The 16,151-nt window shown below is 47.7% G+C and overlaps 1 protein-coding gene across 1 annotated transcript in view; it reads left to right on the top strand.

Annotated features, from left to right (window-relative positions):
* Window positions 1–16,151, top strand: part of Gpat4 (glycerol-3-phosphate acyltransferase 4) — a 17,501-nt gene extending 1,350 nt beyond the window's left edge. The window contains exons 2-12 of the mRNA XM_021169446.2: window positions 5,509–5,578; window positions 7,163–7,463; window positions 8,287–8,361; window positions 9,168–9,257; window positions 9,394–9,487; window positions 9,929–10,044; window positions 10,322–10,377; window positions 10,655–10,740; window positions 14,240–14,368; window positions 14,457–14,536; window positions 15,220–16,151. Of these exons, the coding sequence (XP_021025105.1) occupies window positions 5,509–5,578; window positions 7,163–7,463; window positions 8,287–8,361; window positions 9,168–9,257; window positions 9,394–9,487; window positions 9,929–10,044; window positions 10,322–10,377; window positions 10,655–10,740; window positions 14,240–14,368; window positions 14,457–14,536; window positions 15,220–15,328 (1,206 nt within the window). The 3' untranslated portion in view covers window positions 15,329–16,151. The remainder of the gene's footprint in view (window positions 1–5,508; window positions 5,579–7,162; window positions 7,464–8,286; window positions 8,362–9,167; window positions 9,258–9,393; window positions 9,488–9,928; window positions 10,045–10,321; window positions 10,378–10,654; window positions 10,741–14,239; window positions 14,369–14,456; window positions 14,537–15,219) is intronic.

Raw genomic sequence — 16,151 nt, 5'->3', positions numbered from 1 at the left:
AAAAAAAAAAAGAATGCACAGAAAAAAGAGCATTTGAATTATTTTCCAAAAAAATAGAGGCTATGTCAGAACTTAGCGTTCTGCTGAAGAGAACTGGTTGTGTTAAATGGAAGCAGATGAGAAGCAGTATCTCCTAGAAGTTGATCTGTGCCACAGGACTAATATTTAGACAGAGTCGCTAGCTACTTTAGTTGCAGGATCTGTTTTAAATAGTTACCAAATTCTCAGGAATTCTTTTCCACAGCTGAAACTGCAACCTTTGAGCAATACCATGATAATATGATGCACTTACTCATGTGGTATCTTACAGGCTTTTGTGGTTTGGTTTGCTGGTTCAAGCCAAGGATTCAAGCACTCCGCAGTCTTTATTGTTTCCATTTTCCTTTAGTTCCTTTGAACTCTGTGGTAATTCACTGTCCTTACAAGAATAAGGTGGGGCTGGAGAGAGAGTACAGGGGTTAAGAGCATGTCCTGCTTCTTGCTGAGGACCCACATGTAAATCCAGCACCCACAGCCAGTGACTCATAACTGTGGGTCACTTCAGGCCTCTGTGGGACCTGCACCTGTGTGCACAGACACAGATATGCACACACACACACATAGTTAAAAATTATTTTTAAATAATTGAGGCCAAATAAGCAGAATATAAACCCAANCCTTCTAAACCCAGCCGGGTGGGTTGAGTTTGCTCAGGTTGCACAGCCACGGCCTCTCGAATTGCCACTTGTTACCACTTGAAAGGAAGCTCTTACAGTCCCACTGTTGGGGAGGATTTCTAGTTCAAAGCCNGTCTGAACTAGTATTTTGTGTGGATGGAGTCATACATGATCCATGCACACTTCTGTCTGGCCTCTCTGACTTGGTGCTGTCATCGCCTGTCTGCATGGCAACCATTATCCATGCACTTCTGAGTTCTGTGTGGGGCCTGCACGGTGATTTGCNATTGCGTTCATCCACTGAGGAGCTGTTTCCACCTGTGGGCTGCTGGGAGTGGTGCTGCTGTAGACTCATGCTGGGAGTATGTCAAGAATGTAGAGCTGAAGCTGGGCAGTGGTGGCACACGCCTTTAATCCCAGCACTTGGGAGGCAGAGGCAGGCAGATTTCTGAGTCTGAAGCCAGCCTGGTCTACAGAGTGAGTTCCAGGACAGGCAGAGGTACACAGGGAAACCCTGTCTCCAAAAAAACAAAAAGAATGTAGAGCTGATGTTTGACTGTGTGTGGGTACACGAGTGTGTGTGGGGCCTGAAGCTGGTGTCACTCATCTTTCTCAGTTGCTCTTCTACCTTATTTATTGAAGCAGGGGCTCTCAGTCAAACCCAGAGCTTGATGTCCACCTGCTCTTTCTAGCCAGTATGTGGTGGAGATCCTGTCCCTGACATCTGAGGCTGAAGTTACAGAGGGGCCACCATGTCTACCTGGCACTCATGTGGGCTCTGGGGATCCAAATTCTGGTCCTGGTTGCGTGTATGTCAGGTACTTTAAGCACTGTGTCATCTCTCCTGCCCCTATAAATGGCCATTTTTAAAACAGAAGTCNGAGCTGCAAATCTAGGGCTCCTCTTAAGTGCTTAATTCATCTTGGATAACTTTAGGGGAGGCAGAAAGCCTAGAAGACTTGTATGTCCTTTCCTGAATTGGACAGCCAACCAGATGTCTCAGTGGGTAAAGGTGTTTGCTGCCAAGCCAGATTACCTGAGGTCTATCCCCTAACCCATATGGTGAACAGAGAGAGAGAGAGAGAGAGACTCCCTGAAGGTGGTCGTCCTCTGACCTCCACTCGTGTGCTCTGTGGCACGTGTATACGGACTGGGTTAGTCAGGGATCTCTAGAGGAACAGAGATGACTGCGTGAGTACATATGTGCATACATACATACATACATACATACATTGAGAGAGGGGGGAGGGGAGAGGGAGAGAGAATTAAAGTGGGTTACAGGCTCAGTGACTTAGCTAGGGTTGCTATTGCTGTGATAAACACCAGGACTAAAAACAGTGTGGGGAGGAGTTATTTGACAGTTACATGTAACAGTTGTCCATCAGAAGCAGTGAGGGCAGGAACCAAGAGGTAAGAGCTCATACACAGGCTGGGGAGCAGTGCTACTTACTTAACACTCCCCCCCCCCCCCGCCGTGCTTGTTAAGCCTGACCCCACCCACAATAGACTGAATCCTCCCACGTTAATCACTAATTAAGAAAACGCCTTACAGGCTTGCCTACAACCTTATCGGGACATTTTCTCACTTGAGACTCTCTTCTCTCAGATGACTCTAGCTTGTGTCAGGTTGACATAAAACTAGCCGGCACATCTGGCTAGTCCAGTAATGGCATCTATCAAAGGACAATCCAAGAATCTGCTAGTTCAGTGCAGTTAGCTGAATGTCTCAGCTGGTCTGCAGCGTGTGTTCTGACACCAGTGAAGGAACACTGCAGCAGCAGNACNGATGAACTCAGCAGGGACAGGGCAAGCGGCAGAAAGCGAAAGCTGTCTTCTTCCAAGTCCTTTGTGTAGGCTGCCCCAGAGGTGTGACTCAGATTGTGGGTGGTTCTTCCAACCTCAAATCATCCAGATTTAGGGTGGGACTTTGCACATCAGTTACTTGAGGAGTACTCCAGTCACGGAAGCGCCCTCCTCCCAGGTGTGCTCAGATGTTTGGCTTTAGTTAATTTCGGATGTTTTAAAGTTGATAGCCAGGTAAACTCCTTGGTGGGTAGAGTGTTGGATGTTGAATCTTTATGCATGCCAGGTTTGCTCTGGTACTGAGCAAATAAGTCCTTCTCATAATTTTGTTTTAAAAATACACATTCAGGGCTAGAGAGATAGCTCAGTGGTTGACTGATTGCTACTTTCTCAGAAGACCTGAGTTTGGTTCCCACACCCACGTCGGGCAGCTTGCAGTTGCCTGAGCTCCAGATCCAGGGAAATCTGATGCCATCATTTGGCCTCTGCAGGCCTTGCACTTAGCTCTTCCTGCCTCTGCTGGGATTAAAGGTGTGCATGCCACCATGCCCACCCAGCTTAATAGTGGGGTTTTTAAACCATTACATTTGGAGTGACTTTATATAGTAGTAGATAACCAGACAAATACCATAATGTCAACAAAATCATAATCATGCATGTCTTGTAGTTTACATATCTTATTGTTGTTGCATATTGCTCTTCAGTCTTTGACAATTGACATTCATAATTTATAATTATGTTAATAGTGTGGACATACATTTTATGTCTACATGTCATTTCATCTCATTAGTCATTTTCACTTTTTATTAATTTTCATGACAATCATTAAAACTCTGATAGTTCAAGTACACTGACCTGTGTTTTTGATGTTGCTAAGCAGCTAGTCAGCTGTTTTATATTCTACATCCTATCAGGAGAAAATACTTACCCACCTGCCACAGAGAGGCCCATGCCTGTCCGTGACTTCCTTAAAGTAGTTTTCTGTTTGGGGAGGTTTTTGCTTCAGGTGTTCTCTATACAGCTCTATACAGTGGCAGTAATATTTTTGGAGTGGAATTTCTAGGAATTGACTTTCAATTAGATTGAAGATAATTTGAAGGGAGGGAAAGAAAAAGAGCCTGAAAATAAGCAACAAGGTGAAGATAAGCTGAGTTTTGCTACCCAAATGGAAGGAGTCCATGAGGTCTTGCAGGCTGGTCAGTGTTTAGTTGCAGTCGAATTTGTTGGAAAGTTACAGAAAACTGTGGTATGAGCACGGAGGCTGAAGACAGGATTGCAGAGGTGGCGGGCCAGTGTGAGGCAGTGCACTGGGGTTCTCAGCTAACCCTGAAACCTAACCTTGATCAGTAAACTTTCTAGTGTTGTTTGTTGTCTGGGAGGGAGTTACAATTCCTACCTTACATGAAAGGAGTGAGAAGGTCAGGTGTTGGAGATGAGGATGATTTCTGACAGTGGAGGTGACAGGAAGAACTTTAGGGTTGTTTACAATTTTTATTTATCCTTTGACTTCATACATGGATGCAAGCATCTCGATTGTACCCACCCCAAACTTCCCGTCCCCATGTGACCCCGACAGCATGTTCTCCCTCCGCCCGCCTTCATCCTCATTCTTTTTTATATCCCACTGAGTTAATTAGGTCAGGGGCCATCTACCTAAGCAAGGCCCGCCTCCCAGCAACCACACCCCAAAGAAAAGTAACACACTCTTCCCTAGCCACCATCAATCTGCCAGTAGCTCCTCATAGCTCCTCAGCGAGGGGTGGAGTCTCGTGAGCCTTTTCTGTGTGCGTGCTGCAGTGTGACTATCTTCATCTGGTGACCATAGCCACAGTGAGCGCATGAGTGCAGCAGCAGCCANACCACCCCCAGCAGGCAGCCCTTCACAGCGCTGTCCTTACTCTCCATCATCTGCAATGCTCCTTGAGACCTTGAGGATATGGATAGGCACCCCACACAGGGCTGACAACCAGACTGTCATTTAGTCTCAGCACATTGACCCACGTGAATCTCTCTATTAACTGTTGTCTAAAGATAGACACCTTTTCTACGAAAGCCGAAGGGGAAGGACCACAGCTATAACGGCAGCAAACACCCAGCATTCTAGAGCTAGGAGAACTCAGTGGAGAGTCACTCCTGCAGCAAACAGTAACCCTACACTGGCACCACCGCTGGTTTTCTGGCTGGAGTTGTTGATTTCATTGTCTCACTATGGAAAACAGAGAGAACAACAGAATTGGGAGAAAGCACGCCGAGGTTTATTGAGAAGTATAGTAACAGCTCCCTGCTGCTCTTACTTTACAGGAGAGGTCCCAAAAATAACTTGCCACATAGCACTCTAGATGGGATGATTTTATATCTTGGGAAGGGGTCACTTTGTCTCCACCAGTACATAAATCAGACTTCAAGTTGGAATGAATCTGGTTGACTAATTTGAGTGTATTTGGGGTATTCTCGTTGATTGAGGGATCAGGTAAAGAGCACAGACTCAGAGAAAGTCCACTGAAGTCACCAGGGAGGAAGAAGAACCCTGAGGTAAAAGAGCAGCCTGGGGATGNGGCAGGCAAGGCCTTGAGATTTTATCTCCCAGACTCTCTGTCCCTCTGGCTGATCGCCAGTTGCATCTACTTCTGTGTTCTCGGAGTTTGCTGTCTCATGGACGTGCACAGATACTTTAGTTCAGTTGATCCCCAGAATCCACGTGGTGGAAGAGGAGAACCAGCCACCCCCGCACGAGTTGTCCTCTGACCTCCTCATAGGTTCTCGTCTCCGCCATCCCCTCTGCCCCCAACCTCCTACACACAAATAAATGATGGCAGTGGGCATCCCTGCCGGGGTAAGGAGTACTTAAGGAGGCAGGGTTAACTAGCCAGGTCTCAGTGCCTGGAGGCAGGTCTAAGCAGTGAGGAAAGCAAGCACCCTGGGTGTCTTGACTTAGCTCTGCACTGATGGGAACTTAGTATGTGTTCCTGCTTACAAGCTGGAGGCTCCCAGGGTGGGTTACTGATGAAGACTGTCACTCTTGCTGTCACGTTACCATCTCTCTCCTCAGTGGGCCACCCTGAGAATGGAGAGAGGAGCCAAGGAGAGGAACCACCAGCTGTACAAGCCCTACACCAATGGTAAGCTTAGGTCCTTTGTCTACAGGAGCCCTGAAGTAATACCCTCAATGCCACTGTTTGTGGACTCTTAGCACAGTTTCCTGTAACAAAATACCTGAAAGTACTTTGCAGAAGAAAAAGTTTGACCTTCAGGCAAGGGCTGGGCAGATGGCTTGCTGTGCGGTTACATGGGTTGGACCCCCAGACCTGTGAAAACCTAGGTTCAGTGCCATACCCCTGTAAAATCCCAGGGCTGATGGGTGGAGACAGGCAACTCCAGAGCTTGAAGGCTAGCCAGTCTAGCGGTCACCTGACCTCAGGTTCAGTGTGACCCTAGGAAAGGTGTGTTGTGGTGGAGAGTGATAGGGAAAGGCACCTCTCCCCCTGACTCTTGCACGCACACACAGTCTCTCTCTCTTCTCTCCTCTCTCTCTCTCTCTCTCTCTCTCTCTCTCTATCGCTCCTCTCACTTTCTCCCTCTCACAAACACAAGAGAGAAGAAAACCTGGGTAGAAGTAGACTCCCATTGGTGAGGGCCCCTTGGTTACACTGCTGCCTGGCAGATGACAGCACTTGGCAGGAGTGTGAAAAAGGCAGGAGGGAGGGGAAAGTTGGTTCCAGTGTCAAGGAGTGCCCCAAGACAATAGGAAGGTGTCTGGCTTGCTTTTTTACACACAACCCGATTTAAAGAGCTGGGCACAGTGGCACATGCCTGTGGTCCCAGCAGATGGGAGATGNCAGTAGAGGACAAGGAATTCAAAGGCATCCTTAGCTGCGTAGTGAGCTCAATGCCAGCTACTGCTACTGAGAGCTTGTCTCAAACGAGAGAACAAGCAAAGCAAGCAAACAGAAACCCACCAAAATCCCAATCTGATGTGGGAGTGAATGACCCCGCAGAACCCACCCAATCAGAGCAAGGACAGTGCTTCTCTACTTGGGAACATGGGTCCCATGACCTAATCCCATGGGCTAGTCTTACACTCTTGTCAAGTGTTGTTTTCTTGACAACAGGGTCTGCCTGTNTAGCCCTGGCTGGCCTCAGACTCAGAAATTTGATAGCCTATGCCTCCTGAGTATTGGGATTCAGGCGTTTGCTACCACACCTGTTGGCTTTTATTCCTTGATAGTTTCATACAAGTATACAGTGAATTTTGACCTTTCCTCCCTACTTCCCTGTCTCATCTCCCTTTCTTCTGCTGAAATCCTTCTTTCCAATAAATCTCCTTCCCACATACATGCCTTTTGTGTGTGTAAGTGACCCACTTAGTTTAAATAGTGTTGCTGGTATGAGGCTAAGTGGAAGATTCGATACTGNAACATGGTAGAACCTACCGCTTAAAGCCTCAGCACATCTCAGCACTGTTGAAGTGGGGGCCACCTCTTTCTGCTCATGAAACTCTGGAGAGAGTGTATTAAATNCACATCCCAGCCATGGCACCTGTATCCTTTGNCCTGTCAAACACAGAACACAGTCTATATACATGTTCCCTTGTAGCTTGCCACCTGACTATGGATATTGTTTGGGGTTGGTTTTTTTGTTTGTTTTGTTTTGGTTTTGGTTTTGGGTTCTTTTTGTTGTTCTTCATTTGTTTTGTTTGTTTTCAGGAATCATTGCAAAAGATCCCACTTCTCTGGAAGAAGAAATCAAAGAAATTCGTCGAAGTGGTAGTAGTAAGGCTCTGGATAAGACACCTGAGTTCGAGCTCTCTGACATCTTCTACTTTTGCCGGAAAGGAATGGAGACTATCATGGATGATGAAGTGACAAAGAGATTCTCGGCAGAGGAGCTGGAGTCCTGGAACTTGCTGAGCAGAACCAATTACAACTTCCAATACATAAGCCTGCGGCTTACCATCCTCTGGGGCTTAGGAGTGCTGATTCGGTATTGCTTCCTTCTGCCACTCAGGTGAGGCTGGGCCTCGGAGGCCAGATGCCAGCGCCCTACCTCTGTGCACGGCTTATCTGCCTCACTGCCGTGGTTCCCATTTGTAAAGGAGGGTAGTGTTTCTCCCCACGGCTAGTCCCTTTCACCCTTGGAAGGGTGCACTGGGCACCGTCTCTTACATTCTTTACATGTCAGACTGAAATAGCTTGCTTTCTTTTCTTTTGATTTTTCTTCTACTTTTACTTTATTTTTTGAGACGGGGTCTCACTGTGTAGCCCTGGCTGTCCTGGAATCAGAGAGATGTGCCTGCCTCTCTGCCTCCTAAGTCCTGAGATTAAAAGGTGTGCACCAGGAACTACACCCCAGCTAGGAGTAGGATTTCTTAAAGACCATTGCTAGCTGGGGCACTGAGCTGGACAGAGAACAGGATCTGCTTCCCGGTCCCTCCTTCCTGGGCATAGCCTTTCCTGAAACTTGCCTGCCTGACACAGAAGCAGCATTGATCTCTGCTTCTCTGAGCCCTGCTCAGTCTGTCTTGCCAGATGCTGGCACCTTCCAACTCCACCTCCTTTCACAGAGAGCTTTTACTTTTGCCAGGGTATTTAGCCTAAGCGAGACCAAACACGTGTTGGCTGTGGCACCTGCCTAATTCTGAAGAGACAGTGCAGCCCCCATACACCCCACACTCCACACCCCACACACACTGTTCACTGTCTGCTTGGAATTGCCATTCTCTCACAGCCTGGGATGCACTTGGCAGGTCCTACATATGTTCTTCATGATTCCTGCCTTCATCTTCACTATGCACTGATAACTGTTGGGTTTGATATGTTCTGTCTTACAGGATTGCGCTGGCATTCACGGGAATTAGCCTCTTGGTAGTGGGAACTACTATGGTTGGATACCTGCCAAATGGGAGGTGAGTGGGGTGGGTGTACACACCGGCACGTGCAAGCACATGTCATGGAGGCAGACCCTGGAGGCAACTGCCACTTTACATCCACCTCAGTCCCTGAGTCTAAGGTCATTAGAATAACCGTGAGTGTAGTGGGGTCTGCAGTGATGGCTTTTGTTTTCTAATTAATATGATATAGTAGCTGTGTGTACTAGTTCTTGGAATTCAACCCTCACTGTCTTCCCATTTTCAAGAAAAGAAAGGCAGTTACCATAAAAGACACCAGGCTTAGGTATTAACAGGTTTTTATAGCGTGGGTTTTTTTGTTTTGTTTTGTTTTTTTTTTGTTTTTTGGGGTTGTTTTTTTTTTTTTTTGCTGGAGATGAAAACCAGGGCTCTGTATGCTGGCAGGCTCTCTGTTGCTGCTGCACCCCAGTCTTTAAGATGTTAACTGCTGGGTTCTGCTAGCTCCATAAGTGGACAGATGACCTAGAGTGAGAGTAGGTTTTCTTTCCACCCACCTCCCTTAAGGAAACTCTTAGGGTATAATGGGCCTATAGACAGTTATTCTGCTGGGGCTGGTAAAGAGAGGGGACCTGGTGTGGGTGGTGGGTGAGGGACAGGAGTCTGACCGTGCTGGGGATTCTAGGCCTTTAGTTTTCAACCATCAGCTGGTGAACGCCATCAAGTTCCGTCCTGTCTCNCNGGTGTGTAGCTATAACGATGCTAAATAATTACATTTGCAAGTGTTGCCATGAACGCTCACATTCCTACAAGNACTCTGTGCACTGCTTATGCACATGAACGCCNCAGCTGTCGTGTTGTTTCAGATTTAAGGAGTTTTTGAGTAAACATGTTCACTTAATGTGCTACCGTATCTGCGTGCGAGCCCTGACAGCCATCATTACGTACCACAACAGGTGAGGGGACTTTAAATTAACTGGAGGGAGACTCCTTCACATTTGGCTGCTGATGCTTTTGCAGTGAGAGTATATTCCAAATACATTAATTCATGCTGGTTTTTTTTTTATTGCTTTTCATATATTTCATACTCAGGAAAAACAGACCAAGAAANGGTGGCATCTGTGTGGCTAACCATACATCCCCCATTGATGTGATCATCTTGGCCAGCGACGGCTACTACGCCATGGTATACAGCTTGTGTCTGTGGTTTTCTGATCAGGACTAGACAATCTCTAGGTGCCCCACATAGAACTTCCTTGATTAAGGGTTCAGACATGGGAACATGCTTTTGTATGCAGGTTCCAGCTTAGAGTCACCCTAGAAGCTGTTGAGTAGAGTGGTTGAGAGTATGGCTGGAGATCGGGTAGCGTCNTTAGACTGCTGAGTAAGGGAAGGGAGGGAGAGTCTTGAGAACCCTGANGGGAGAGATCTATTTCACACCNTTACTCAGCTTTCTGTGTGTAACTGGGGTAGCTTCTGGTACTGCTGCTTATGGGGGACTCACAACNAGGGGTCTAAAGAGTGGAACAGAGACTGGGGTATTTGTTTTATGGGATCAGGGTCCTCCCCAAGTGCCGATGTTTGTGTGAGTGTAGCTTCACTACTGATTATTCCTCTCTGATATTAGGTGGGACAGGTTCACGGGGGCCTTATGGGTGTGATTCAAAGAGCAATGGTGAAAGCCTGCCCCCATGTCTGGTTTGAGCGTTCTGAGGTGAAAGATCGCCACCTGGTGGCTAAGAGGTAAATGGCAGAAAGTATTTTGGGAGTTGTTATTCCTTTACTCTGAGCCTATACAGTTCTCATAATAAATGATTTACCAAGTACGTTATGTTTTCATGATACCATTCCCAATAAACAAATTTGGAACTGTGATTTTTGTGGGGGAGTTTGTTTTGGGTGGTGCCAGGTGGGGCAAATGGTCCATCACTGAGAGACNCTGACTGCAAGCCAAAAAGACTTACTGCTATTTGCAACTGACAAGGTCCTTGACACTTCCTCTTCTTTCTTTATCCTAAAGACTGACTGAGCATGTACAGGATAAAAGCAAGCTGCCCATCCTCATCTTCCCAGAAGGTACAGAGTGGCCTGGGGCGGGGGTGGGGGCATGGGAAGTGGTGCGCCTCCGTGTGGGAGAGCGTACAAACGTGATGCAGGGAGCTCTCCAGCCACTCAGGCATTGGCCTGAGGCAGGAGAGAAGGGATAAGGAACTGCATGCTGTGGACCTCCCATAAGTGTGCACTCATGGTCTGGGGTGACGGCAGCTGTGTGCTGTTTGAGGACTATCTTTAATGCTACAGAAACACTGGGTAAAGTGCAGAAAGGACGTGTTTTCTCTTGCCTGTGTTTCAGGAACCTGCATCAATAACACATCAGTGATGATGTTCAAGAAGGGAAGCTTTGAAATTGGAGCCACTGTTTACCCTGTGGCTATCAAGGTACCAAACCTCAGAGGCCAGCTTCAGTGCCCAGGCGGGAGGGAGGTGGGACCTGTGAACTAATCAGCTATGCCCTCCCTGCGCCAGCACTGCCAGGCCTTGTGGCAGAGCAGTGAAGAGGAGGGTGCCAGGCTCAGCACACAGACGTTTGTTAAGCTCTGTGGCTGTGTCCCTGCGTCCTTCAGAGACTTCCTGGAGTTCCAGGCACTGGTGGCACAGGCAAACTGGCTGCCAGGAGCAGTGTAGGGTGGTTAGCTGGAGGTAAGGAGAAATGGATGGGTCCTTGTCACACTCCTCCCACTTTCCACNCAGTGTCCGCACTCCAGGAAGAAACGTGTCCTTCTAACCAACCGCTTAGACTCCCTGGAGACATGGGATGCTTCAGCCAGTCAGCTTCCCTGAATCTCTCAGTCCCCTCACCCCTCTACCCCTTATATCCTAGTACATATGTGTATTATTTCTGAAGGAATCTGGACTTCATGGTATTACTCCGAAAATAGGCTGTTTTCAGCAATGTCAGCCTACCTAAGCTGACTTTTTAGAGCAAGATGATCAGTTTCAAACAACTCAGTGTAGCCCCAGCCTTTTCGATGTCTGTTGTCAGCAGAGTGTTGTAGAAATGTGTCCCAGTTGGTTTTCCACTTGCCAGTATAACTCCTGGGTAGTCAGGCAACACCCTCTACCAACAAAGCAGAATACCAGGCCTGCTAGTAACTGAACACTGGCTGTGGACTGACCGACGGACAGGCCTGGGTGGCCCATCCACAGGTGTTGCATGATGTGCCAAAGAATAATAGTCTTTGGCAGGATCTGCTGTGAATGTAGAGATGGAGACTACGTGGCACCTGNGNTAGGCAGGGTCTCTAGAGGAGCAGAACTGATAGAATGAGTCTCTGTGAGGTTCATTAGAGGAGCTCACAGCCTGTGGTCCAACGAGTCTAACAATGGCTGCTCCCAGCAGGAATCCAGTAATTGTTCAGTCCACAAGGCTGGTGTCTTAGCTGATGTCTTCAGTATGTGCCAGAATCATGAAGAAGTAGGTTCTAACGTCAGTGACAGTGACAGAAAGCAGGCAAAAGGAGCGAGTTTCCTTCTTCCAAGTCCTTTATAGAGTCTGCCAGCTGAAGGAATCGCCCAGATTAAAAGTAGATCTTCCTGCTTCAAATGGTTCAATCAAGAAAAGAAAAAAAAAATTGCTCACAGCGGTACCTAGCCCCTTAGGTTTTGGTTAACTGCAGGTGTGGTCAAGTTGGTAACCAAGAACAGCCAGCACTCCACCAGTGCCATCTGCAGTCCAGCCCAGTGCAGGTGGGTGAGCAAAGGCAGGGACTCTGCTAACGGTGTTTAGTGACCTGCCAGCCCATTCTTCATCAGCCCCTGTAGTATCACCAGGGGGTGGCTAAAAGATCTGCTAGGCCAATTCTGATTTGTCATTTTATCATGGCCATGGGCGACACGAGGTCATACCGGAGGCCCTCTGCTATGGATTGTGGTTTTCATCCAGTGTAAAACATGGAATTTCGAGAGTGCTGCAACTGCACAGAGTAGAATGGATGTGAACCTCATTCTGTTGACGTGACAGTCTTCTGACCGCAGAGAGGCTCTAGTGTTTGTGAAGGCTTGCCTGCTGTCTGAACAGAGGTACCNGTGTCAGTGCCAGAGCCCTTATCTCATTTCTCCCAAAATTAAGTCACTATCCGATGCTTTTGAGAATGTNGATATTTTGAACTTTGTTTTGGTTTTCTTTGCTGTGCTGTCTGCCTGGCATGGAAAGAGAATCAGCCCGTAATAGAGGGGTTCATTTCTTGTTCTAACACAACTTCTACTCATGTATTTATAGCAAAAGAGTCCGTTTTGCAGTTTTGAAACAGGGTCTCCATGTGTTACACAGGCTGGTCTCAGGCTCGTAAACACCCTTCTACCTGCTTTCCAGGTAGCTAAGATGACCATGTTTGGCTGGCTGCGCTCTCTTTGCAATCATGTGCCATAGATTAGTTTTAAATTTTTGTTTTGTTTTTTGTGTTTGTTTGTTTGTGTTTTAAATTTTTATTCTCCCTTGTTTTTACTGGCACTAATAAATTATTGCTATCTTTTAAATTATTTATATATTTTTTACTTTATGAGCACTGGAGTTTTGCTTGTATGTATTTCTGTGTGAGGGTGTTGATCCCCTAGAATTGGAGCTACAGACAGTTGTGAGCTGCCATGTGGGTGCTAGGAATTGAACCTGTGACCTCTGGAAGAGCAGCCAATGCTCTTAACTTTGTGCCTGGTACCCAAGGAATCCAGAAGAAAGTATCAACCCCTGGAACCAGTTACAGATGGCTGTAAGCTGACATATAGGTGTTGGGAATTGAACCCAGGTCCTCTGGAAGAACAGCCAGTGCTCTTTAACTGCTGAGCCATCTCTCCAGCTCCTCTTAGTAGTATTTAAGGTGCATTCATTAAGACATGAAGTTTCTTAGTTTCTTTTGTTGTCTCTATTTCTAGTTTTTTTAGGAAAGACTGAAAGCCTGGACAGTTAAACCCCCATCTGCTAGCATGTGATCTCCATGACAGTATGCTACAGGGAGAGCAGTGGTGTGCCTTGCTCTGTGGAGAGCTTGAAGTCCTCCTCCTCTGCTCTGTGGCTCTGCAGTCAGTGCTCCTCCTTATCTGTCAGACACTGGGGAGCAGCCGCCCATGCTTGTGCGCCAGCAGCCTTCCCAGGACCCAGCTCTTTCTGTCACTTCTCAGATCCCTCCCCCTACCACNCGTTCCTACTCTGAGATTACAGCAATTTAATGGTTTGATAGCTGCAGTCACATTTCTCANAGAACCCATTAGAAACAGCCTTTTCCCTCATTAAAGTCATTGACAAACCCAAGTATCTCATGTGCTTGCCCTCACTGAGACCTCCGGACACAAATGGGTATGGACCCATTTGCAAATGTATACTGATGATTTAATTAGCAGAGTTTTATGCCCAAACAGATTCACTTTGTTGAAAGTGTAAATATATAAATTGTATTGTAACACTGAAATGTTAACAGTATATGTAAGTATATTTCAGTGTTTCTGGATCTGAAGCCTCATGTTTTCTTTTGAATGTCCCATGAAATAGTTGGCGACTGTGTTTGAAGTGCCTTTGTTTAGACATATGTCATGTACATAAGTAGACGCGTTGAGCACAGGCCTCACGAGAAAGGAAAGGATACCTGATGCAAGCACATGTTTGATAGTAGGTTGTCCTGCATTCTGTTTTTGGGATGTCTGAAGCCTGTGTTTGCCTGTGAGTGCAAGGCTCTCCGAGGCAGGAGCTGTTTGGGTGTGGCTTGAAGTTAATCTTGAGGCACCCAGGAGTGGGGCTGGAGGTCAGAGTCCCATGGTTTCAAGCCACTTCCGCACTGTTTACTGGGACTGGAGTACTTCTAACCTGGAGCCCTGCTCCTGCNGGCCTGTCACCAGCCAAGCGCTGGCCAGTGCCATTCCTTACATCCAGCCTCCTCTCCTTGTGCAGTATGACCCTCAGTTTGGTGACGCCTTCTGGAACAGCAGCAAGTATGGCATGGTGACATACCTTCTGAGGATGATGACCAGTTGGGCCATCGTCTGCAGCGTTTGGTACCTGCCTCCTATGACTCGAGAGGTAGGTGTCCCCAGGCCTGCAGTGCGCTGTGTCTATGTGCTGTGGGGACCGGGAGTCTGTCAGAGTCCTCACTCGTCCTCTGTTACAGAAAGATGAAGATGCTGTGCAATTTGCTAACAGAGTGAAGTCTGCCATTGCCCGGCAGGGAGGATTGGTAGACCTGCTGTGGTAAGTAGAGCTGCTTCCAGAGAAGGTGCACCGCTGGGGCAAAGGGCTTCCTCCTGGCACAGAAAATGAAACCTGTTGGCTTTAGAGAATTGAATGGCCAGACTCCTTTCCCTGGTTCCAACCTATAAGTGCTGTGTTGTCCTCAGGAGCATGGAGTGGTGGGCCTTTGCCTAGTCTGTTGGGGCTTCCAGACCATTTTTATGCCTAGGTAGGGACAACCTGCCTGTCTAGAAACTTAAGAGGGAAGAATGTAGACTTTCCTCTGATGTCTGCATACTATCTTTGAAAGGTAGAAGTTTCTTCTATTCTGTTATCTTGTCTCCTAGCACAGAAGGTGACATACTGTTTTTCTGTAGTCTGTAGGTCTCTTGCCACCACTTCTTTGTGCCATTGTAGTGTGAAATCAGCCAAAGAGAATAAAGACGTGAACAAGAAGTCATGGCTGTGTCCAGTGAAACTTCTTTCCAAGAGCAGATGTGAGGCAGGATGTTGAGCTCTGGCTCCATGGGTCTGAGTGTCCCACCCCCACCCCTCAGCATCTGCAGTAGTTACAGTGGAGGGAACAGGAGCCTGCCTGTGTGTCTTGCCAGATTCCCNGGGGGTTGAGCCACACAGTGCATGTGTCATGTGGCAGAGCTGACCAGTGAGCTTCCCTGCTGCTATATTAGCTTCTGTCTTTTCAGGGACGGTGGATTGAAGAGAGAAAAAGTGAAGGACACATTCAAGGAGGAGCAGCAGAAGCTATATAGCAAGATGATAGTCGGAAACCATGAGGACCGCAGCCGGTCCTGAGCCTCCGTCTTGTNCTGGCTGAAGCCGCCACCTCTAAATCCTGAAGTGTGAGCCAGCTGCAGTTGTTGCTGCCACAGCCTCTACCGTCATCCCNGCCACCCACTGCTGCATCCTTCCGGACTCTGGCCCTCAGGCTGTTCTGGACTCCAGGACTGGAGCTGCTTCAGAGCTCCGTGGGCTGCCTGCTGTCCTCTAACCAGAATGCTTCTGGCTGGGACTCCCTGGGACAAAATGCCTCTTGTTCTTATAGTAAGCCTCTAAGAGGAATGCCATTAAAGCAGTTCCAGCTGGTGAAAAGGTGGGCCCTGTTCTTGCCCTGAGAGGATGTCAGGTGTTACTGTNGGAACAACCACACGCTGGTCAAGTCGGAAAAGACACTGCAGAGGCCGGTGCCTAAACAGCCTCCAGCTTAGAGCTTGAGATGTGGCAGAAAGGACTGTCTGCAGGAGTGCTCACGTCCTCCAGCGAGTGGACTCCTAAGTCCCTGTGTCCCTGCTTATGAAGATCACCAGAGGAGATAGGAAGAGCCAGTGGGCTCCTGGGCATTTAGCTAGCCCCAGGCTGAGCCTGAATCCCCCACATGACTTGTCTGTTTAATATGTCTCAGTTTCCTTGTCTGTTCCATGGAATTGCAGAGAGAGATGGTGGTGTGCCTACCTCACAGGGTTGTTGTGGGGATTCCAGTGCTAGTGTGTGTGAAGGAAATGTGTGCTGCTCTCCCAGAGACAGCTTCAGAGAGCGTGGCAGGACAAGGTCNGAGCTACAGCTGCTGCCCAGGATTTTAAACTTGTTTGTGAGTAAATAAAACTGGATGGTAAATGAA

This window comes from Mus caroli, chromosome 8, assembly GCF_900094665.2.
Source record: "Mus caroli chromosome 8, CAROLI_EIJ_v1.1, whole genome shotgun sequence".
Classification (NCBI taxonomy): Eukaryota; Metazoa; Chordata; class Mammalia; order Rodentia; family Muridae; genus Mus; species Mus caroli.
The sequence above is the reverse complement of the archived record's forward strand: the minus strand, read 5'-3'. Positions and strand labels throughout refer to the sequence as shown.